At 33.0% G+C, this 24,778-nt stretch overlaps 3 protein-coding genes across 3 annotated transcripts; 1 reads left to right on the top strand and 2 right to left on the bottom strand.

Annotated features, from left to right (window-relative positions):
• Positions 1–878: 878 nt before the first annotated feature.
• Positions 879–2,632, bottom strand: LOC135959560 (cytochrome P450 6a9-like). The gene is made up of 2 exons (XM_065510499.1): positions 1,467–2,632; positions 879–1,358 (listed from the first exon to the last, which is right to left on the bottom strand). Exons 1-2 carry the CDS (start codon positions 2,566–2,568, stop codon positions 940–942), a joined length of 1,521 nt encoding a protein of 506 aa, XP_065366571.1. The 5' UTR covers positions 2,569–2,632; the 3' UTR covers positions 879–939.
• Positions 2,633–7,400: 4,768 nt separating this feature from the next.
• On the bottom strand, positions 7,401–9,154 carry LOC135959561 (cytochrome P450 6a9-like). The gene is made up of 2 exons (XM_065510500.1): positions 8,035–9,154; positions 7,401–7,970 (listed from the first exon to the last, which is right to left on the bottom strand). The coding sequence occupies exons 1-2, from the start codon at positions 9,131–9,133 to the stop codon at positions 7,552–7,554; spliced, it is 1,518 nt and encodes a 505-aa protein (XP_065366572.1). The 5' UTR covers positions 9,134–9,154; the 3' UTR covers positions 7,401–7,551.
• Positions 9,155–14,259: 5,105 nt separating this feature from the next.
• LOC135959839 (uncharacterized) lies at positions 14,260–21,431 on the top strand. Its single transcript, XM_065510933.1, has 6 exons — positions 14,260–15,401; positions 15,466–15,891; positions 16,031–16,037; positions 18,342–18,573; positions 19,719–20,832; positions 20,899–21,431. Exons 1-6 carry the CDS (start codon positions 14,291–14,293, stop codon positions 21,312–21,314), a joined length of 3,306 nt encoding a protein of 1,101 aa, XP_065367005.1. The 5' UTR covers positions 14,260–14,290; the 3' UTR covers positions 21,315–21,431.
• Positions 21,432–24,778: the final 3,347 nt, after the last annotated feature.

Raw genomic sequence — 24,778 nt, forward strand, 5'->3', positions numbered from 1 at the left:
TTATCGTAGGTATTTCTGTAGTTCAGTTTTAGCTTGAATTGTATGTATTTTATGGTTAAATTTTAGATTCAATTGTGGATTATAGATTTCAATGTTGGCTTTTATTGTAGGTTTTTGTATAGTTTAAGTTTAGCTTTTATTTTTATATAAATAGGTCTTAATATAGTTCAGTTTTAGCTTTAATGAAGGTCTTCATATTCTTGAGGTTTAGCCTTAATTTATGGTATTAATACAGTTCATGGTGTTTATAGAGCTTCAATTCTAGATCTTTATAGAGTTAAATTTTGGCTTCGATTACAGGTCTTTGTAGAGTACAAGTTTAGCTTCAATTGTTATTCTTTCTGTAGCTTAGTTTTAACTTCTATTGAAGGTCTTTCTTTATTTCAATTTTGATTAAGCCCTTCAATTAAAAATTGCCGCCTATTTTGCTTATGCCAAAGCATTCATAATAACGTATATAACATTTAATTTATTAGTGACAAATTAAGGTTCATTGCTCATTAATTGTGTTTAGAACTTTTTGAATTACAATTCAAACATTTTCTAATCTAAGTATTCTGTGTTTACATGTATTTATTTTTAAACAATTTATTTTATATACACAAACATTTTTAAATACGCAATATACAACATGTCGTTCCCCTTACCGATGACATCTGTTACTCATCGACAAAAGCTCTTTTCATTCCCTCCATCACTCATAATGTTTTCCAATAAATAAGTATTAAAAGATTTAATAGATTTAAATAAAAACATTAATTTTTATTTATTAAATTTTAATAATTTTTTATATAAACACAGGAGTTATAAATAATCTAGTAGAGAAGTTTTTTATTAATAAATCGAATAAAAATATGTCTATGTCAGCGTTTTTAAATAAAATTTCCTCTTTTGCTAAACCACAGACTTGCTATCGTAAATGATATATCATACTTTTATTTAGATTGATTCAACCTTCAAATAAATACCCTTCTCCGTGGTCAGCATAAAACTTTTATTATCATAACTTAATGGTATTTGGGTCTGATCGCAAACCGAAAATTTGAAATTCCTCAATAGCATCACTAGACCAATAACAGTTTGCATTTTACCAAAACGCATGCCAATACAGTTGCGAGGTCCTTCCCCAAATGGCAGATAAACACAAGACTCGCGCTGTGCTACTACATCGTCAGCAAAGTGATCGGGATTGAAGTCATCCGGTTTAGCATAATAGTCAGGATCTCGGTGTATAGAGCAGGCGGGTATTGAAATATTCATGCCCTTTTTAATAATGTAATCTTTATGACCTGGCACCACATAGTCACTTAAGGCTGTGCGGCTAATCATGGGTAGAACGGTGTATAATCTTAAGGTTTCTATTAAAGAAAAAATAAACAAAATTTTAAAAATTATTCATCACTTTTATAGATTAGAGTCAAACGATGGGGACTTTTTATTTCATTTTTTATTTCCCTCTTTCTTACCTGATATAATTTGATTCAAATACTTCATTTCCTTCATACTCTCATACGTAAATTTCTGCTGATAGTTTTCCAATACCTCATCGATTTCAAGACGTGCCTTCTCCTGTACATCTGGATTTCTAGCCAATTCGTACAGGGCAAACGACATGGTAGTGGAAGAGGTTTCAAAACCCGCATTAAAGAATACAAATGCCTGGGCAGCTATTTGATTTAAGGTTAAATTTGTCAACTCCTCACCATGCTCGGATTGTATGAGTTTCTTATTTTTCAAATCAATTAAGGTGTCCATTAAATCATTGCGCCGCACATTATTCTGCTCCCGATACTCCACTGTCTGCTTAACCAAATTGATGTAAAACTTTTCAATATCATCGGGTATTTGTTTGACATGTAGACGACGCGCCAAATCGGGAAAGTTTTGCATCAAACCATTTACCAGCAAGCCATGCCTTTGTTCTTTAATGGCCCGTTTGCCCATTACACGAAACTCGGTATTGGGTTCTTTGAGACTATTGCAGTCAATGCCAAAAGCACAGGTGCCTATGACATCGGTGGTAAAGCGACCCATTAAATCCTTGATTTCTATGATGTTTTTGTGTTCCTTTATTTCCTGGGCCATGACCTCTATAAACTCCTCTCCTATATCCAGGATAATAGGAAACATATGTTTCATTTTACCCGAGGTAAATGTAGGCGATAATTTATTTCTCATATTTTTCCATTTAAGACCATCCAATAGAAACAGTTGACCCGTTAAAGGATCATCTTCTTCGTTATAATAGAAACCATGATCGGTGAAATTGGAAAAGTCTTTTATTAAAATATGTTGTATTAATTTTGGATCCAAAACGAATACAGTGGGTTTGGAGGCAAAATAGAAACCAGCAAATGGTCCCGTACCCTTAAATTTTCGATAGTATTTATGACACATATCATGAAAGTTGTACTCGCTCATTAGACCTTTAAAGTTACCCCACAGCCAATGGGGTTTCTCAAAGGTTATACCTTGTTCCAACCAATAATTTAAACGTTTATTATACCACCATATAATGTATGATAAAAGTCCAACAATTACTGTTAGTAACACTAAGAATACGAACATTTTCGTTTTATTAATTTCTATTATTTATGAGTATTTTAATAGTTATTTGATTTACTCTATTCGGTGGTCAAGAATCTACTAAATGTGTTTGTGGCTTTTGGGGTGTGATATAAATCTGCATATCATTAATAAAAAAGCTTTTCTGTCCAGAGTTGATGTATATTAAGTATAATAAAAATACAACAAGTATCTATCCCATCTCCACAAAACAAATTCATTATAATGAAATGTTTGTTTGCTAAATATTATAAGTGTTTCTGAGTCAAGCACAAGTATTTGGTATAAGTGTAAACTTTAGAATTAAACGATTAATATTTTAGGAGAACAGATGTATCAGATCGTCTGTTTAGACGAAAAATTTAAAAATTAAATTAAACTATACTTTTAACGGCTCCAGATATTGCAATACGAATACAATTTGAAGCTTATATGGATACAAAGCTTTTTAAATTAATAGATCATAGAGAAAAACACATAGAGCTTTCCGCTCTAGGTAACTCAAAATGATCTCATATACTAGTGTTGTTTTTATTTTCACATATTTTTTGTTTTACTAATACATTCTCATCACATAGGTTTTTGACAACTGAGTTAGGTCTATTACAGTAGAGTTTTCTGATCTATGTGTGTTTATCTATGGCCTGGATAGCTTTTGCCATTTTCCTTATTTAAATATGGAAACGGGGAAAATATGTTCCAAGAATTTAGTTATTTTTATACCCTTCAGCTTCGTGAGAAGGGTATATATAAGTTTGTCATTCCGTTTGTAATTTCTACATTTTTCATTTCCGACCCTATAAAGTATATATATTCTGGATCCTTATAGATAGCGGAGTCGATTAAGCCATGTCCGTCTGTCTGTCTGTCTGTCTGTCTGTCTGTCTGTCTGTCTGTCTGTCTGTCTGTCTGTCTGTCTGTCTGTCTGTCTGTCTGTCTGTCTGTCTGTCTGTCTGTCTGTCTGTCTGTCTGTCTGTCTGTCTGTCTGTCTGTCTGTCTGTCTGTCTGTCTGTCTGTCTGTCTGTCTGTCTGTCTGTCTGTCTGTCTGTCTGTCTGTCTGTCTGTCTGTCTGTCTGTCTGTCTGTCTGTCTGTCTGTCTGTCTGTCTGTCTGTCTGTCCGTCTGTCTGTCTGTCTGTCTGTCTGTCTGTCTGTTGAAATCAGTTTTCTGAAGACCCCAGATATCTTCGGGATCCAAATCTTCAATAATTCGGTCAGACATGCTTTCGAGAATTTTGCTATTTAAAATCAGCAAAATCGGTCCACAAATGGCTGAGATATGAGGAAAAAACCAAGACAACCTCTATTTTTGACCTATTTTTTACCTATATCTGGATTACTAAGACATTAATATAGACAATATGGATATCTAATGATAGATATTTCAAAGACATTTGCAACGACGTATATAAGAATATAGTAAGTTGGACCTACAATGGGTCAAAATCGGGAAAAAAAATTTTGAACCCGAATTTTTTTTTTTTTAAAAAAAAAAATTAAAAAACAAAAAAAAAATTTTTAAAATTTAAAAAAAAAAAAATTTTTAAATTTAAAAAAAAAAAAATTTTAAATTTAAAAAAAAAAAAATAATTAAATTTAAAATAACAATCGAAAAATTTTTTTTTTCAAATAATTCAAAAAACAACCGGAAAAAAAAATTAAATTTTGTTTACCTAAAAATATTTAAAATTTTGAAGTATAATTTGGTGAAGGGTATATAAGATTCGGCACAGCCGAATATAGCACTCTTACTTGTTTTTTTTAAATTGGCTACTCTGTGGTTATTAACACAGTGATATCTTATGAACTTTCAGTATGTTTAAATAACATATGCAGCCAATTAAAAAATTATGTTTTTTTATAATTGGTGGTTTGCGTTTTTTAAATTTATTATACAAATCAAACAAAAAATATTTTAAATAATACCAGTTTTATGACTCTGTTCTCTTAGATGAGAAATTCGTATATGAACTGGGAAAATTCTAACTTGGTTATTATACCCTTCACCTTCGTGAGAATGTTTGTCATTCCGTTTGTAATTTCCACAATATAATTTCCCGACACTATAAAGAATATATATTCTGGATCCTTATAGATAGCGGAGTCAATTAAGATATGCCCGTCTGTCTGTTGAAATCAATTTTCTAAAGACCCCAGATATCTTTGGTATCCAAATCTTCAATAATTATGTCAGACATGCTTTCAAGAAGTTTCCTATTTAAAATCAGCAAAATCGTTCCACAAATGGCTGAGATATGAGGAAAAAACCAGGACAACCTCGATTTTTGACCTATATCAGGATTACTAAGTCATTAATATAGACAATATGGATATCTAATGATAGATATTTCAAAGACCTTTGCAACGACGTATATAAGACCATAGTAATGGGTCAAAATCGGAAAAAATATTTTTTAAACCGATTTTATTTTTCACTCAAAAAATAAATTTAAAAAACAAAATATTTTTTTTAATATTTAAAAAAAATTTAAATAATTGGAAAAAAAATTTTCCAAAAAATGAAAAAAAAACTGAAAAAAAAAAAATTTTTACCTAAAAATTTTTATTTTGAAGTATAATTTGTTGAAGGGTATATAAGATTCGGCACAGTCGAATATAGCTCTCTTGTTTTTTACTAAATTTGTGTGTCTTATACAGTGACGGACAATACAATAGAATCACTACATATGAATTCGATTAAAGCGGTAAAACTACAAAATTTGATTTCAAAATTTAAAATTTGTTCATTATATATTAACTAGCTGAACCCGGTCCGCGTTGCTGGCCTTTAGAAAACATCTGTTTTATATTGCATATCGATCTCGATTTTAATATACAGTGTCGGTGAATCAACCTTCAATGTTAATACATGTAGTCGCATTTCGGCTGGTTCTAATGAATTCAAAAATTCAGTATGGAAATATCTTATTCATGACCCTATAAGCAAACCAAATTGTTTATTACAGACAGAAAATTAAAATCTGACTTTACACTGTTACCTAATAGGCTTTTCTGAAGACACCGTGAAAATATCATCAAAATAGGTCCAGCCATTTTTGAGTCCATACGGAACATATATACACACATCCATTTTTATGAAATATAGGGCATTAGCGGTATAATGTAAAAATTAGATTTTTACACACCCCTCCGCCCACAGACCGAATATCAAAAATCTGACTATACAGTGTTACCCGCTGGGATATTCTGAAGATTCCCTGAAAATTTCATCAAAATCGGTGGAGTCGTTTTTTATATATATAGCTGGCATTAGCGGTATAATGTAAAAATTTGATAATGCCACGCCCCTCCGCCCACAGACCGAAAATCAAAAATCTGACCTTACAGTGTTACCCGCTAGACTATTCTGAAGATTCCCTGAAAATTTCATCAAAATCGGTCCAGCCGTTTTTGAGTTCATTCGGAACATACATACATACACACATACAAACATCCATTTTTATATATATAGATGCTCATAACGTAAACAATAAATAGAAAAAAATAACACATTCTTATGTTAAAACGATGTCAAATCTAAAAGACTAAATAAAATATGCGACATTCAAATAGAATCAATCAGTCTTAAAATGATTAAAAATAATAAATCATCATAAGAATTCGTTGTTTTCTTAATATTTTGTTGCATATCAATTATTTCTAATAACAGCATCAAATCTTTTGGGGATTGAATTTAACAAACTTTCGCATGTAGATCGGGAAATAGCATACCATATTTCCTGAATTTTCTGCCAAAGTTCTTCCTTGTTTTTCTATTTTTCAGGTCCGAGTTTGTCTTTTACTATTTTCCATAGGATTTAATTCTGGTTATTGAGACGGCCATTCCATAACATGAATTTTGTTATATAAAAACCATTTTTTGGCAAGACCTGACGTGTGCTTTGGGTCATTATCTTGCTGGAAGAGCCATTTTAAGGGCATATTCCATTCTGCATGTGGCTTTATAACATTCTCCAAAATATTTACATACAAGTGCTTATCCATATTTTCTTTAATCCAATAAATTGGACCAACGCAATACCAAGAAAAGCATCTCCATATAATAATATTTCCCCAACCATGTTTAAACGTTTTTGGTTTTTGCCATTTTTTGGACGTCTAACCCATGTCTTATCATCACTATCAATTAAATTAATGGTCGTTTCGTCCGTCCACTACACATTTTGCCACTTTTTTATATTTTCTGGCCCACACCAATCCTTATGATTGCTCCTGGTTTTAAATGAAATATTGGTAGTGATTCTATTGTAATGTCCGTCACTGTATATCAAAAATCAGTATATCAGCAAAAATCGAGGTTTTTTTCCTTATATCTCAACCATTTGTGGGCCGATTTTCCGATATATTGATGTATCAATCATGTTTGTAAGTTATTTGGGGGCTGCGGAAAGTTGATTGCAACATACATGCGTATAGACGGACATGGCTATATCGACTTCAATAACAACATTATCATGACTATAACCTATATACTGATACCTTATGAGGGTCCTTAAGTTTTTTTGAGGACTTAGGAAACCCCATTTGAACCAACAAACGGACAATCGGCTCTGCTATAAATGAGTAAGTCGTAGTGTGCGTAAATGTGCTCCCACCAATATAGAGTACACTTTGGTCTATTAATATGAATTTGTATATGGAGAGTGTTTATGATCCGTCATTGTCAAATATTTTATGGCAACATATTGGCAAATTGCAATAAATTCCATATTAGTTTTCACACATTCTGTATTAAATAAAATACATATCTTGTCTCTCTTAGTATTCTGTTAACAATTTTATTTTTTCGAAAAGAATAATAGTTTAGTGATTAATCATATAACAATTGATTACCGCTGTCTAAATATCGATAACAATAGAAAACTTCATACTAACACCTTCTCTTAAAATGACGTTTACAATCCTTATCTTAACACTATTCATTAAATATTAAAAACATTGTCAGTTACTTTTAAGTGCAGATGCTCTTAAATTTTAGTTACTTTCAGCGTAATTCCCTTTTCCGAACTAATCAGAAAACTCTTTTTATCATATCTCATGGGTATTTGAGTTTCTGAACACACAGAGAATTTGAAATTTTGCAACAACAAAGCCAGTCCCACACATGTTTGCATTTTACCAAAACGCATGCCAATACAGTTGCGTGGACCATCACCAAAAGGTATGTAAAGTATAGAATCTCTGGAGGCCACTTTATCAGCTGAGAAATGCTCCGGATTGAATTCGGTAGGATTGGGATAATACTGTTCATCGTGATGCAAAGCAATGGCTGGAATTAATACAGGCATACCCTTTTTGATGATATATTTAGGATGGCCCGGCACTACATAGTCCTCCAAACATTGGCGATTTAAGACAGGCACCACGGTATATAAACGCAGAGTTTCTATTAATAAAAAAAACAGATAATTAATTTTCATTTCATAATAATGATTACAATTGAAACTTACCCGCTATAATTTGTTCTAAATATAACATTTCCTTCATTGACTCATAAGTGAATTCATTATTATGTCTCTTCAACACCTCTAAAACTTCTGTTCGGGCCCTTTCTTGTATATCCTCATGTTGAGCTAATTCATACAAAGCAAAACCCATGGTGGTGGATGAGGTCTCAAAACCCGCATTAAAGAAAACATGGGCCTGAGCCGTTATCTCCTCCATTGTTAGATTGGTCAAGTCCTCACCATGTTCCGCTTTAACTAATTTCTTATTTTTCAAATCAATCAACATGTCCATGAAATCATTACGCCTCACATTATTCTTCTCTCTGTACTCCACACTTTCTCTAACAATGCGCAAAAAGAAATTGATTATATCCTCGGGAAATAACTTAAAATGTAATTTGGCTGCTAATTTCGGGAAACTGCTAATAAAAGCCATAACTAAACGTCCATGTCTGTGATCTTCCACCGAACGTTTACCCATAACACGAAATTCTGCATAAGGATTCTTTAAACTGCCACACTCAATGCCAAAGGCACAGCTGCCTATAACATCGGTGGTAAAGCGTGCCAACATTTCTCTCATTTCAATGTCTGGCTGATGTTTTGCCATTTGCTCTAAAACTTTTACAAACTGTTCACCAATTTCCCGGACAATAGGAAACATATGCTTCATTTTACCCGAAGTAAAGGTGGGTGATAATTTATTGCGCATTCTACGCCACTTTTGGCCATCAATCAAAAACAATTGACCCGACAAAGGGTCATCCTTTTCATTATGATAGAAACCACGATCTGTGAATTTATTGAAATCCTTAATCAATATATTTTTTATTAATGCTGGATCCAGTAAAAAGGCAGCGGGTCTATTAAAGAAATAGAAACCCAAAAATGGTCCCGAGCCCTTAAATCTTTTGTAATAATCCAGCCATATATCGCCAAAACTTTTCTCCTTCTGCAAGCCCACCATATTGCCCATCAAGGGATGGGGTTCTTCACTAATGATACCCTGGGATTTCCAATAATTTAAACGTTTGCGAAAGGAGTACACCACATAGAGCACTAGGCTTACTACTAAACCTACTAGAACCGTAAAAACTGACATTGTGAAACGTTGTTATTTATCCGCCCGCGAATTTGTTTATACTAAAGTAATTTCTAAAAGTAGTAAAGTTTTTATAAAACATTTATTTTTGTTAACTCATCGTGGTAGTCTCTTTTAACAAAAGTTGGGAATAAAATGTTATGTTATCAGTGAAATGTAGTGATAACACGCTAGTCTAACTATTTTTTTGCAAAAGCTTTTGAAAGTTTAAATGCAATTAGCTTTTTATACAATTGTATGCATTTCTTGCCAGTTCATATGACAAATGCAATTGAAATTGGTATGATAATGTAGAATAAAAACATGTAAGAATTTAAGAACCCTTCATAATGAGTTATTAATGTATAAGATTGTCGTTCGGTTTATAATATTTTGTAACCCAATTTTTGTTTAAGTATTTTTTGATGAAGGGTATTTAAGATTCGGAACAGCCTTACTTGTTTGTACTTCAAATAAATATCTATAGTGCAGTTAGCTGTTATTGAATATAAGTGCTTGATATATAAAAGCGTAAGTGACTGATTCATCATCGATAACACTCTGCTATAAAATAACCTAAAGGGAGTTGCAGCCTAGATGAGGACAAAGATTTTGAAACACCCTCAAAATTTTGAGTTATTTTTAAAAAACACCCTACCCTAAGGCTTAGTACTTTAGTACCTCTAACTCACACATTTTTAGACCGATTTCAAAATTGTAAATAATTATGGATAGGCAATGAATTAAGCTTTCATAAAATGTTTGCATAGAATATATATATTCCATAGGATTGGTAAAGTTTTTACAAAAGGTTTCTATTTATTTTTTTCGTAATTTTTCAAAATCAACAATAGTTATTTTATTTTTTTGCACAGCCTTTTAAAGATAATTTTATGTAGACAAAATTGAGATATTACTTGTTTAAATCGGTTTATAGTTGCAAAAGTTATTAAATTTTTCGAAAAAATTAAAAATTTTACAAATATTTTTTTTGTATAGTTTTTTGGTTTTTTTTATACCCTCATAAAATATATATGAAAAATTTTTGCTCAAAAAAGCTGAACTTTAAAGGACAATAACTTTAAAACACGAGCTAACTTTTAAAAACCCTTTGGGGGTTTTGGTATACTAATTATCTACTTTCATTTCCGGTTGGTCTCATTCGGGAAAGACTTTCTTGTTGCACAGTGTTATTGATCCTTATGAAATTCTAAATCGATTGTGCTATGTCCGTCTATCTGTCTGTGTAAAACACTCTCACGTCCAAAATACTTAAGCGAAATTAATGAAATGTATACCAAAATATTTATAATTCTAGGCAGTTTGGTATTAAATATCAGCAAAATCGAATTGGTAGATCCAGGGTTACGGATCAAAATGTAAGACAACCTCCAAAAATTTTGATAATTTTCAGATATTTTTATACCTTAACCTTCGTGAGAAGGGTATATATAAATTTGTCATTCCATTTGTAATTTCCACAATATAATTTTCCGACCCTATAAAGTATATCTATTCTGGATCTTGAAGCCATGTCCATCTGTCTGTCCGCCTTTTGAAATACACTTTCCGAAGCCCCTAAATAACTTATATACACGATTCATACATCAATATCTCCGGAATTCTTCCGGCTCGGTTGCTATTTAAAATCGAGAAAATCGGTACACAAATGGCTGAGATATAAGTAAAAAACCAGGACAACCTCGATTTTTGACCTATATCTGGATATCTAAAGATAGATATTTCAAAGCATTGCAACGACGTATATATGACCATACAATGGACCTACAATGGGTCAAAATCGGAAAAATAGTTTTTAACCCGAATTTTTTTTCAACAAAAGTTTTTTTTTGTTAAATATTAAAAAAAAATTTATAAAAAAAAAAATTTTTTTTTTAAATTTAAAAAAAAAAATTTAAAAAGAACAATTCGAAAAATTTTTTTCCAAACTTTGGAAAAAAAAAAAAATTTTGTTTATCAAAAAATATTTAAAATTTTTATTTTATAGTATAATTTAGTGAAGGATATATAAGATTCGGCACAGCCGAATATAGCTCTCTTACTTGTTTTTTGTGACTTTGGGTAAATTCATTGCAGAGAATACCATGAAATTTTTCACTCACTATTGATATGATAACAAGACAAATTCTGAGGAATATGATAAGAATCGGTCCATTATTTCTTCTAGCCCCCATACAAATTTCTTCCCGAAATATGTGCTGTGGCATATAAATGCCCATAGAATTGCAGTATTCATACAAAATGTATCAAAACTAACTTTCGGCCAAAGAAAAACGCGACACAAATTATTTTTTTGGATCGGGCACTATATAGTCCCATAAAAAGATCACTTCCGAAAATCACTTTAATACACATAAATATCTTATATATATCGCTATCAGATTGAAATTCTACATGCATAATCCCCATATACATAAAAATCTCTGCAGTGAATTTTATGACGTTATAGCTCCCATATAAGGCCCATCTCCAAAAAACACATTAATTTTCATAAATAACTGAAAAATGTCGTTATCGAATTAAAATTTTACAAATATCGGTAGTATTTATTCACAAATAATACTAGTAGATCGGTCCATATTTGACTCCATATAAGGTCCATTTGCTCCCATATAAGGTCCATTGCCGAAAATCAATAATATACTCATAAATCTCTAATAAAAGTTTCTATCTGGTAAAAATTTTAAATAAATATTTCCCATATATACGAAAATCGTTGTGTTGAATTTTATGAAGATCGGCCCATAACTGTTCATAGCTCCCATATAAGGACCATTTCCGAAAAACACATTAACATCTATAAATATTTTAAATATACTGATATCGAACTTAAATTGTATATAGATCAATATATTGTATCCAAAAATCATAATACTGGGTTTTGTGAATATCGGTCCATATTTGACTATAGCACCCATGTCTTGTAAATAATGTTATTTAGATAAAATTCAAGTAAAATAGGCCACAAATACATAGATATCGCGTTAAAATATTTAATGATAATAGGCCCATATAAGGCTCACATCCGGAAAATTAATTAAACGCGAATATGTATCACATATTTGTCATATATCTCGTTTCCATATGCAAAATTCAGTCAGAACAAATAAATATGTTTGATGTACTTTTTATTTTACTGAAATATCTTCTGCTTAAAGTAGTTTTTCCAATCCTCATAATCGGAGCTAAGTCCCAATAACAAACACTGAATAGGGATATTAGAGTGTTTATACCAATGTAATTTCTATAATTTTAATCATATTTAAGTGGAGGGTATTTAAGATTCGGCATATCCAAATATATGCGCTGGGAGAGAAAATACTAAAAAGGTGTTAATAAAAAGTTGAATAACTTTTACAATTTTCATCCGATTTGAATAATTAAAACCATGTTTTGTTAAGAACTAAAGTGGAAGTAACATTAAAAGTTGAAGTTTTTATTCGTAATTTTAGCGAATTTGGCATAATAAAGCACACAAAATCTTATTCCTAAAATAAAGAGGAATGAAAGAGAATTCTAATATAACTTATTTGCATGAACAATCACTTGCCGTTTTCATAAAAAGCCGAGAACATTTTGTGACGCACGTTACGTGACGCTCGTTACAAATTATCAAGATGCTAGAAAATTATCGCCTTTTCCGTGAGAAGTTGCGAAAAATTCCATTCAAAGTGAAATTACTCAAAATTCATTTGTATTTAAATTGAATGGTCAAAAATATAGCTGCCAATCGAACCATCTTGTTAACATTTAAGTAATGATAAAAACACATTAAAAAATTACAATTTTTTTTTTAAGATATCTGTTGGATTTGGTAATCATTTTTGTATCAATGACCATCGAAATACATTATGTATATATATAATATACATATTTTTGTTGGTAGACTGTTTCTGGGACTTGCCCATATTTGTATATTTGTATTCGTGAGAAGAGTATAAATAAGTTTGCCATTCCGTTTATAATTTCCACAATATAATTTTCCGACTCTACAAAGGATATATATTCTGGATCCTTATAGATAGCAGAGTCGATTAAGCCATGTCCGTATGTCTGTCCGTCCGTCCGTCTGTCTGTCTGTTGAAATCAACTTTCCGAAGCCCCCAAATAACTTACATACAAGATTCATACATCAATATCTCCAGAATTCTTTCGGCTCGGTTGCTATTTAAAATCGAGAATATCGGTTCGCAAATCGCTGAGATATAAGGAAAAACCAGGACAACCACGATTTTTGACCTACATCTGGATTACTAAGTCATTAATATAGACAATATGGATATCTAATGATAGATATATCAAAGACCTTTGCAATGACATATATAAGACCATAGTAAGTTGGACCTACAATGGGTAAAAATCGAAAAAATATTTTTTAACGCGAATTTTTTTTTCACCAAAATTTTTTTTAGCTAAATATTTAAAAAATATAAGATTTGGCAAAGCCGAATATAGCTCTCTTACTTGTTCATCTATATATCATTCATCTAGATTCTAGATTCTAGAATGATAGGGATAGGGTAGGGATATATAATGGTAGAAATTTCAAAGACCTTTCTAACAACATATAAACGTCATAGAAATTCTAACCGACAATGGGTCAAATTAAGAAAACAATATATTTTTTATTTAACCCATAAATGCATGATTTTTACTTTTATTTTTCTATAAATTTTCAAATATATATTTGATTTATATTTAGTATATTTTCTATAGTTTCAATTTGATTTATAATTTCATTAGCTGAGACTTATCCATTTGATTTTGCTGAAGGAGAATCTGAATTAGTATCAAGCTTATATTCGTCTAAAATTAAGTGGAACTGGAATGTAGACAATTTGCAACAATATGCATTTAAGGGTTAAAGAATACCACAATCAAAGTAGCGGGTTAAATGCTTGTATTCTATATTTTGGAACATTTCAAAATAATATGTGTACTACAAATAAACAAAGTTATTATCAACCCTATACTACTAAACCATGCTTTTTATCTCACATTAACAAACAACCAAAAATACACAAAACAAAGTTGTGTGCCGGTCTCTGCTCTAAATGATCGCAAAAAGCTTTATTGTCGCAAATAAAAGTCTCTGTGAATTGAGCTCTTGATCAGTATAACTTTGAATTTAATACAACTCACATGAAGTAAACAAAAATGTTAACGCTGGTGAGCACATTACTGCTCAGCGTCATCACATTGCTGGCTGTGTATTTGTACAACAATTACACTTACTGGAAGAGGCGTGGTGTTTGCTATGAGACACCTCTACCGTTTATTGGCAATTTTAAGGGAATTGGTAGAACCCATCACTTCAAGGACATTAATCAGCGTCTGTACAATAGATTTAAAGGCCAGGCACCATTTTGCGGTTTTTATTTGTTTTTAAATAAAGCAGTGTTGACTTTAGACTTGGATTTAATAAAACATATATTGATAAAAGATTTTTCGAGTTTTCATGATCGTGGCATATTTAATAATGTCAAAGATGATCCTTTGACCGGACATTTAGTGGCTTTGGAGGGAGAACAGTGGCGGGCTATGAGAACGAAATTGACGCCGGTGTTTACATCGGCCAGAATGAAGTATATGTTTCCCACGGTGGTGAAAGTGGGAGAAAGTTTTGCCGCAGCAATGAGAAAAGAAGCGGAGGACGGAGCTGCGGATCATGTAGTGGAGATAAAAGATTTGTGTGCTCGTTTCACCACCGATGTTATAGGCACTAGTGCTTTTGGCATAGATTGTAACAGTCTGCAAGATCCCAATGCAGAATTTAGAAAAAAAGGCAGATCAATATTCGGCGACCCTCGACATGGTCCTCTAGTGCAAACATTTATGATAACAAATCCTAAATTGGCCAGAAAATTTAACATGAAACTTTTTAAAGATAATATAACGGATTTCTTTTTGAATATAGTGCGTCAAACGGTGAATTACCGCTTGGAGAATAATATTAAACGTAATGATTTTATGGATTTGATAATTGAGCTAAAAGCCAAAAATGAAGATATGGTGAGAGAATCCCAAGGCATTGATCTGTCACAGGGTTTGATGGTGGAACAAATGGCTGCCCAAACATTTGTATTCTTTTTGGCGGGATTTGAAACTTCATCTACAACCATGTCGTTTTGTCTATATGAATTGGCCAGAAATCCAGATGTACAAGAAAAATTGAGAAAAGAAATTTTGCAAACGATTAAAGAAAATGGAGGAGAGTTAACATATGAAAACATGAATGCCATGAAATATTTGGAACAAGTAATAGCAGGTGGGTAATACTTATATTATTATGGAAAAAAATGCTATAAATTTTATTTGATTTCCTTTCTTAGAAACTCTGCGTTTGTATCCTATTATATCAAATCTGATACGCAAGGCCATGACTGACTACCAGGTACCCAGCTCTACACATGTCATTGAAAAAGGCACTACCATTATTATACCCGTAGCAGCTATCCATTATGATGCCGACTATTATCCAAATCCCTGCAAATTCGATCCTTCACGTTTTGAGCCTCAGCAAATAGAAAAACGTCATACTTGCTGTTATTTGCCATTTGGAGATGGTCCCCGCAATTGTATTGGCTCTCGTTTTGGTAAAATGCAAACGAAAATTGGTTTAATCTCTTTGTTGCAACGTTATCGCTTTGAGTGTAGCTCCCAAACGGAGATACCATTGGAAATTGATAAGAAGAATTTTTTGATAAGTCCCAAAAATGGCATTAATCTAAAAGTTATAATGCTTGAACGTAATGAGTAGATACTAATTAAATTGTGAATTTATCAGGTATATAATGACTGGTTAATATTAATACTTATAGAAATTAATTTGCATAAAGATATTGTTTGTTTTGATAATTATTTTGTTTACATTTTTTTTGTATTGTTTTGCAAAAGCTTTAATGTGGGTGTGAGAGAGAGGGAGCAGTGAAAGAGAGATCTTTTCATGTTGTTCTCTTGTTATCTGCACAGCTTTTTATTTGTTATTCTTAATTAATTTAAAAGTTTTCAAGTGTTTCTCACATTAAAAATTTATTCTAATTTAAAACATTATTTTTTTTTATTATAATACTAAAACTAATGATATCATCGGACAGTTAGCATTTTTCTCTATATAACTTCATCATTAGATATTTTCTACACGGTGCACAGAGGGAGGCTTCATACATTTTTTGCCAAAAATTATAAGGAGTGATCGTAGAGCGCTGAAATTTGGCACCGAGAATTATATGGACCAAACTAAGAATCCAAAAAGATTTTTTTCGCAAAAAATTTTTCTATCCCAATAAAAGTCTAGAAATTTGGTACATATATTTTTTTAAACAAAAGAAGAACGTATGCCGAGTTTCAATAAAATCGGTCACGCCCACCGCCCATGAAACCCATATATAGGTAAGATTTTTTTGATATTTCGTTTATTATTCGACAAAAAAAAATTTTTTTAATCGAAACAAGACACTCCCAACTTTCATTTTATTAAAAAAACCGTTACATTTTTTTTCCATGGAAAATCAAAAATAATTTTTAGAGACTTATAGATTTGGGCATATCTTCTTAACGGTTTATGATATTCCCACAATTTTTTTTTTTATTTATGGAGAAGTGTTATATTTTTCAAATATATTAAAGGTAAATGGTATTATTAGGAAAATTATACATATATAAACCACTGAATTGCGTGAAAATATAAGTAAATTTTTCAATTTTTTTAAAAAAAAAATAATAATTTTTCTTAAAACTATAAGTGTGGATTTCATCTTTAAACATTTCTCTACAAATTCGATTTTTGAAATTGAGTGTTCGTTAAAGTGATTTTCGGAAGCGGGTCTATATGGGAGCTATGACTAATTATGGACCGATTGTAACAAAATTTGGTGACATGAACTTTGTATATACACAGAGAAAACAGATTCGTGTTCACAACCGAATTTGGTGCCAATCGAATGATTCTGCCTTAGTGACCGAATTTTACAGTTGTGGCTACAAAATTTTAGAAGTGGCAACAAAAGTTTGGTTGCTTCAATCGAAATTCTTCTCTGTCCACTGATTTTCTGTTACTAAAACCGAAAAATTCTATGTGTACAACCGAATCATTCGATTGGCAACAAATTCGGTTGCTATTACGAATCTGTTTTCTGTGTGTATAAAACTTATTTGGAGCTTAATTTGTGGAGATATATTTATAAATTAAACATTTATGACCGATAAAGTCCAATTTCGGAAGGACATTTGTATGGGGGCTAGGTGAAATAATGGACCGATTTCAGCCAGTTTCAATAGGCTTGGTTCTTGGGCCGAAAAAATAATATGTACCAAATTTGATCGAAATATCTTCAAAATTGCGACCTGTACTCTGCGCACAAGGTTTACATGGACAGCCAGCCAGCCGACCAGACGGACGGACGGACATCGTTTAATCGACTCAGAAAGTGATTCTAAGTCGATCGGTATACTTTAAGGTGGGTGTTAGACTAATATTTTTGGGCGTTACAAACATCTGCACAAACGCATAATACCCTCGCCTCTATGGTGGTGCAGGGTATAAAAATATCTTCTTTATTCTAATAAATACTATTTTGAAGGGTACATATCTCATTTATCTATTCAAAAATGTCGAATTTTGTGCCAACAAAGTGTCATATGCGGGAAGTTTTGCTTTACTTCTTTAATTTGAAAACAAACTACAACTGATGCACACCGATGATTACTCACCAAAGCTTATCGCGAATGTGTTCCATCGGTTTCAATGTGTGAGAAATATTTTGTGCTGTTCAGAAGTGGTAATTTTGACACGGAAGACAAATATCACCCAGGCCAGCCAATAAAGTTTGAAGACCAAGAATTGGAGGCATTACTTTATGAAAATTGTTGACAAATTCAACAGGAGCTTGCCAAATTATTGGGAGCAGCAATTTCACTTCTTTAATTTGAAAAAAATTGCCGCTGAAGCACACTGATTATTCCAAATCTTATCGTGATGTTTTGTGCTGTTCAGATGTGTAATTTTGTCATGGAAGACAAAGATCACCCAGGCCAGCCAAAACAAAAAAGTTTGAAGACCAAGAATTACTCCTCAAGAATTGGAGGCACTACTTTATGAAAATTGTTGACAAACTTAACAAGAGCTTTGCAAAATCATTGAGAGCTACTCGAGCAGCAATTTCACATCTTTAATTTACACTTCAATTTACACTTCTTTAATACACAGATTGCTCACCAAAGCTTATCGTGAATGTGTTCCATTGGTTTCAATGATAGATGTTTTGTGCTGTGGTAATTTTGACATGGAAGACAAAGATCGCCCAGGACAGCCAAAAAAGCTTGAAGACCAAGAATTGGAGGCATCACTACTTGATGATTGTTATCAAACTCAACAAGATCTTGCAGTAGTTTCAAGACGTTTGCGAGCAGCAGGTTTCATCCAAAAGCTGCGAAATTGGGTACGATACGAATTGAAGCCGAGAGACCTTGAAATACGAAAGTTTGCATGTCGGAAATGATGCTTGAACGCTATAAAAAAAAATAAATTTTGCACCGAATCATTACTTGCGATGAAAAATGGATCCTTTACGATAACCCGAAGCGTAAGAGATCATATTTGAAGCCCGACCAACCAGCCGAATCGACAACAAAGCCAAACATACGTGGCTCTAAGGAAATTCTATGTATTTGGTGGGAGCAAATGGGTCCTATCTATTATGAGCTGCTTAAATCTTGTTTCAATACCTGTTTAAAAGTATGTAGAATGAAGTGGTTGTGAAGTTTTGCCTCACCCGCTTTATGGTCCAGACCGTGTCCTATCCGACTACGATGTGTTTCGATCAATGCAGAGTGCTCTCTCTGTGATACGGTTCAATTTGGAACAGAGTATCCGATATTGGCATGATTCATTCTTGGTCTCAAAAGATGGACAGTTTGATTCGCTCTGAACTCATATGTTGCCAGAAAGATGGGAAAAAAATTATTAAATTTATATTGTACAAATGTTTTAAAATAAAATATAAATATTTATAGCGGACAATTAGCTTTTGATGTCTTTTATCACTTTATTTAGAGGGGGTCCATGTCAGTATATAATTCACTATCATTGTTTCCTCAGTAACACTGATTTTTGACTAGAGTATAAAGTTTAACTCCGGTTAAAATAAACTAAATTTATATAAAATTCCATTAAATATATAATATAGATCAAAATACAATAAAGTAAAAAAACTTGATAAAAAATTAAATTGTTTACATTTTCCAATTGTTTAGAAAGAGAGAGAGAGAATGATCTCCACTTTGTTTTGAAATGAGTACTACTTATTTATTTCATAATTTCTCCTAAAATTTCACTAATCAAACAAAGTTCATTTATTATCTCAAAAGCTTTTTACTGGTTGATCTCTATAAATCAGAGACCTGCAAAATTGTTTCGTGCTTTTTTTCTCACAATAACATTCACTCACTCTTTGTAAACAACAAACAAAATCAACTTTACATGTATGTGTTTGCCGGTCTCTGCTATAAATTCAAGAGATTTTTAGTACTTATCTCATTAGTATCGATTACATAGTAAACAACACTTCAATTAAATAAAAAGTAACGCAAAATGTTTTTAGTATTCGGTACTTTAATATTTTGTCTACTAAATATTTTGGCATTCTACCTGTACAACTGTTACAGCTACTGGAAGAGACGGGGAGTTTTATATGAGACACCCCTACCTATCTTTGGAAATTTCCTGGGTGTAGGAAAAACCAAACACATGATTAATGTAATTGGTCACTTGTACAGAAAATTCAATGGCAAGGCTCCTTTTTGTGGTGCCTATTTGTTTGTATCCAAAGTAGCTGTAATATTTGACCTGGATTTGATTAAGAATATTTTAATAAAGGACTTTTCAAACTTTCACGATCGTAATGCTTATCATAATGTGGAAGATGATCCCTTAACTGGCCATTTGGTATTATTGGAGGGAGAAGAATGGCGTGCTATGAGAACAAAATTAACACCTGTGTTTACTTCAGCCAAAATGAAGTATATGTTTCCCACGATGGTGGCAGTGGGAAAGAATTTTTCTCAGACTCTCAAACAAGAGCTTAGTAAAACGCCTAATAATGTATTGGAAATCAAAGATCTTTGTGCTCGCTTTACCACCGATGTCATAGGTTCATGTGCTTTTGGCATAGAGTGCAATAGCCTCCAAGATCCCAATGCAGAATTTAGAGTTAAAGGACGTGCCATATTCACTGATACACGCCATGGTATTTTAGTGCAAATGTTTATGATGATATTCCCGGATCTGGCCCGCAAGTTACATATGAAATTGTTTACCGATAGTGTTAGTGATTTCTTTATAAATATTGTCAAACAAACTGTGGACTATCGTTTGGCTAATAACATCAAACGTAATGATTTTATGGATTTGTTAATAGAATTAAAAAATAAAAATGATGACACGGAACACAACTCAAGTGGCATTGATCTCTCGCAAGGTTTAACCATAGAACAAATGGCTGCCCAAACATTTGTGTTTTTCTTGGGTGGTTTTGAGACTTCATCGATTACCATATCGTTTTGTCTCTATGAGTTGGCTAAACATATGAAAATACAAGAAAAATTAAGACATGAAATCTTAGCAGAAATAAAAGAGTGTAACAATGAAATCACTTATGAAGTGGTCAATAACATGGTGTATTTGAAGCAAGTTATAGCGGGTAAAATTTATAAAATTATTTTTCATTAATATAAAAATACTAAACATTTCTTTTGTATTTTCTTAGAAACTTTACGTATGTATCCTGTTCTTCCCAATTTGGTGCGCAGAACTAAAAATGACTACCAAGTACCTAATACTGAGCATATAATTGAAAAAGGCATTGACGTTGTTATACCCGTATCAGCCATACACTATGATGTCCAGTACTATGAGGAGCCCACGAAATTTGATCCTGATCGTTTTTTAGCTTCCGAAATTGAAAAACGTCATAGTTCTGCCTATCTACCATTTGGAGATGGTCCCCGCAGTTGTATTGGTTCTCGTTTCGGTAAAATGCAAACTAAATTGGGATTAATTTCAATTCTCAGTCAATATCGGGTGGAGTGTTGTTCGCAGACCGAAATTCCCATTGAATTTGATAAGACGAATATTTTGGTGTCTTCGAAAAATGGTATTTATTTGAGAGTGGTGCCATTGTGATTTAAAATTATAAATTTATAAAATTTTCTATAAAATATACTATATGTGAATAAATTGCAGTGTTATTTTTTAATAAAGAATATTTTATTAATCAAATACATTTTTATTTTAAGCAAATTGTTTTTGAGTTTTATTTGATAATGCTCTTCCAAGTTGTGAAACAATTTGAAATGCTTCCAAATGATATCATTGTGAAAATTATCGATGATTGGTGGTCACATTGAGTCCTAGTACATGATTGAAATTTAGAGCTATAGAATGCTCTTCTGGGTTCTTAAATAATAGCAAAAGATATCAAATGCAGCGTTGAGTCAACGGAACTTGGGGATCATCTTAAGTGTCTGTTTCCTAGATTAGGGGTGGCTACTGAATCTTTGTTAGCAGCTTTGTGTCTACCTGGGACTGTTAGGCTTTGCAGCTAGATGGTGAAATCTTGATCTGTAATTTCGAATTATTGTTGTGGTTTTCCAAATCCAGGATCTGTCTGACTAATACTGATTCTCATCTTGATCTGTGTTTAACTACAGAGATGGGGTAGAGGCTTCTCCACGCCCTTTAATGTTCCTGTTAGGAACATGTCCACTTCATAGGATTCATTGTTGCGTCCACAACCTCAACTCAATATCGTATGCTCCCTAGATTAATGACGGTTACTTAGTCTCTGTCTGCACCTTTGTGCAGGAACATGACCCCTTCGGTTTCCTTGTTGCATCCACGAACTCAATGTAGTAGCGTCTGCTCCCTGGATTAAGGGCGGTTACTGAGACTCCATCTGCACCTTTGTGTCTACCACTGACTGCACTTCTAGTGGGAGTTCCCTGTTTTAGGGTTTGAGGCCGTTTGGTGTAATCTGGTTAAGTAATTTTGAATTATTGTTCTGCTTTTCCAAATCCAGGATCTGTCTCATATTGAGTCTCATCCTGATCTGCATCTAACTACCTATGTTAGAGGCCATCTGACCTTGGTCCATGAGCTTAAATATCCATGGATAATGTGAGTATTCAGGCAGAGGCACAGGTCTGAGTATCTTTAGTGAACTCGACGGATCAGACGACACCACAGTTAACGATTGGACAGATTTGTGACTAGACAGGTTAGAAAAAACTCATAATCTGACTCCAACTCAGACAACAACCTCTTTAGTATAAAAGGGTAAACACTTTTTAAGACCAGTAAGGAGGACCTGTTCGTGGTTGCCTCCTAACAGAAAATCTCGGACAGAGCCCGGAAGCCCATGATCCTGTAGAAGGAAGATCATTGCACAAGACGACCGTAAAGACTCGTCCCTCTCAATACGTTATTAAATATGGGCTTTATCAGGATAATGAACTTATGAATGGGGCTTTAATTAAAAAAAAATTATTTACAGGCGTCTTGTTACGAAACTATATGTCTCTTTCTTTACCAACGAAGGCAACGTAAAAAGCTGTATTTATGAGGACAAGAGCTCTTCAGCATAATCGGTCGGAGAGTCAAACATTAATGACAGGAATCAGTATTTTCTACAACACCTTCTTTCTACTAGACTTAGACAACAATATCTTCAGTATTAAAGGTTTACAAATTTTTGAGACCAGTAAGGATGACCAGTTCATGGTAGTCTTCTGGAGGTTGAATGCAGAAAATCACGAACACAATCCTGAACTCCACAACTCTATACAAGGATGTCCATTGGACAAGACGAACGGAAAGAGTCGTCCCTCTCAAAATGTGGCTTGAAGTAAAAAAACCGGTTTCCAGTCGCCCGGTCACGACACTATGCGCCCCTTTTTGTAACCCACGAAGGCTGTCTTTATGAGGACAATAGCTCTTAGCTCTTATCGAAAAATGTGAAGCGAATGTTAAGCATAATCTGCCGGAGAGTCCAACATTAATGACAGAGATGGGTATTTCCTTTAACACCTTAGTTTATGTTATTCGGGAAAGACCATTATTAACAATAGCTTCCAGGAACAGCTGATTGATATTACACTGGTTGGTAATTTTGATGTAGCTATGATCCCTGATTGGAGAATATCCCTTGAATACCATTTTTCTGATCATAGTACAACAATTTTGCGATAAAGCTTACACTAAGCACACGATGGTAACTGGACGATTCAGTGATGTATGGAATAGCAGGGAAACTTTAATAACAATGAGGGAATCCTGGACTGATATTAGGGAACATAAAGCGAAAAGGACCAAAATTCGTTCTTCTTAGACCTGTATCGTCGAAGCTGTTAGTGCTGGTTCAAATACGTCATGTTTACTTCCACAAGTCTTGAGTTTTTAGATGAGCGAGGAGACGAGATTGGAAAGATCCTCGCTTTCTTCCCTCTATTCTATAAACTCAAGTCTAGCTCAAGTAAACTTGACGTGTGTGAACCAGAACTAACACTTAAGAAGAACAAAATGGAATCATGGAAGCGCACACGATGGAATCTGAATGATTCAGTTACGCTTATTATGTTTCATGTATGCAATAGCTGGGAATCTCAAATAATTATGGTGGAATCATGGTCTGATGATGATGTAGGGAACATAAAGCGAAAAAGGACCAAAATTCGTGAATCTGGGACGACTATCGTCACAGCTATTAGTGCTGGTTCAAACATGTCAAGTTTACTTTCTCAAGTCTTGAGTTTTTAGATGAGAGAGGAGACTAGATTGGAAAGATTTTCCTCACATTCTTCCCCCTCTTCTATAAACTCAAGACTAGCTCAAGTAAACTTGACGTGTGTGCACTAGGACTTGCACTTCAGAAGAACAAAACGGAGTCATGGAAGCGGGTCTGCGGGTAGTTATAAGCTACCACCGTTCCGTTCCCGGATTCCCAATTAAATCACATTAAGTAATACCGAAACACTGGAACTGGTTATGTATAAAAACTTTCGGAGTTGTGAGGATGATGATAATGAGATTTCTGTTTAAAAAATGGCTTAGTACAGGCCACTTTTATAATTTGGGCCCTGTCAATGTTGCGTCGCTAATGGCTCTAGTCAAATTTGTTAGAAGTACCGGTATTGGGCATTCTGAACATAATTTTGAGATTAATACATGAATATTTTCTTATCATTTACTACTACGAAGTGCAGAGATTTTGGAATACCAATACCGTAATTACCGTTTACCGAGGCAACTCATGAATATTGAAGCAGGTGATTATAGAGGCAAGAGTAAATTGGGTTTATCATAAATCGTTTCATCAGGGTTTACCAAACATTGGTTTGGCAGTGAACGATTAGAAGAACCTTCAATATAAATTTCATTAGTGATAACAAATTACATGTATTTATTATAAATTAAATATTATTCTTAACAGATAAACAAGATTAGAGCTAACAGAGCTTCCTATATATACAAACGGACTAGCAACTAACCAATTAATGTAGCTGACAATTGTTATCATTTACAAATAATACTATTAACAAATAAGATAAGATTCTACCACTGAACTTAAACAATTATATTAAAATACTTGA

This window comes from Calliphora vicina, chromosome 5 (assembly GCF_958450345.1).
Source record: "Calliphora vicina chromosome 5, idCalVici1.1, whole genome shotgun sequence".
In the NCBI taxonomy this organism is placed as follows: Eukaryota; Metazoa; Arthropoda; class Insecta; order Diptera; family Calliphoridae; genus Calliphora; species Calliphora vicina.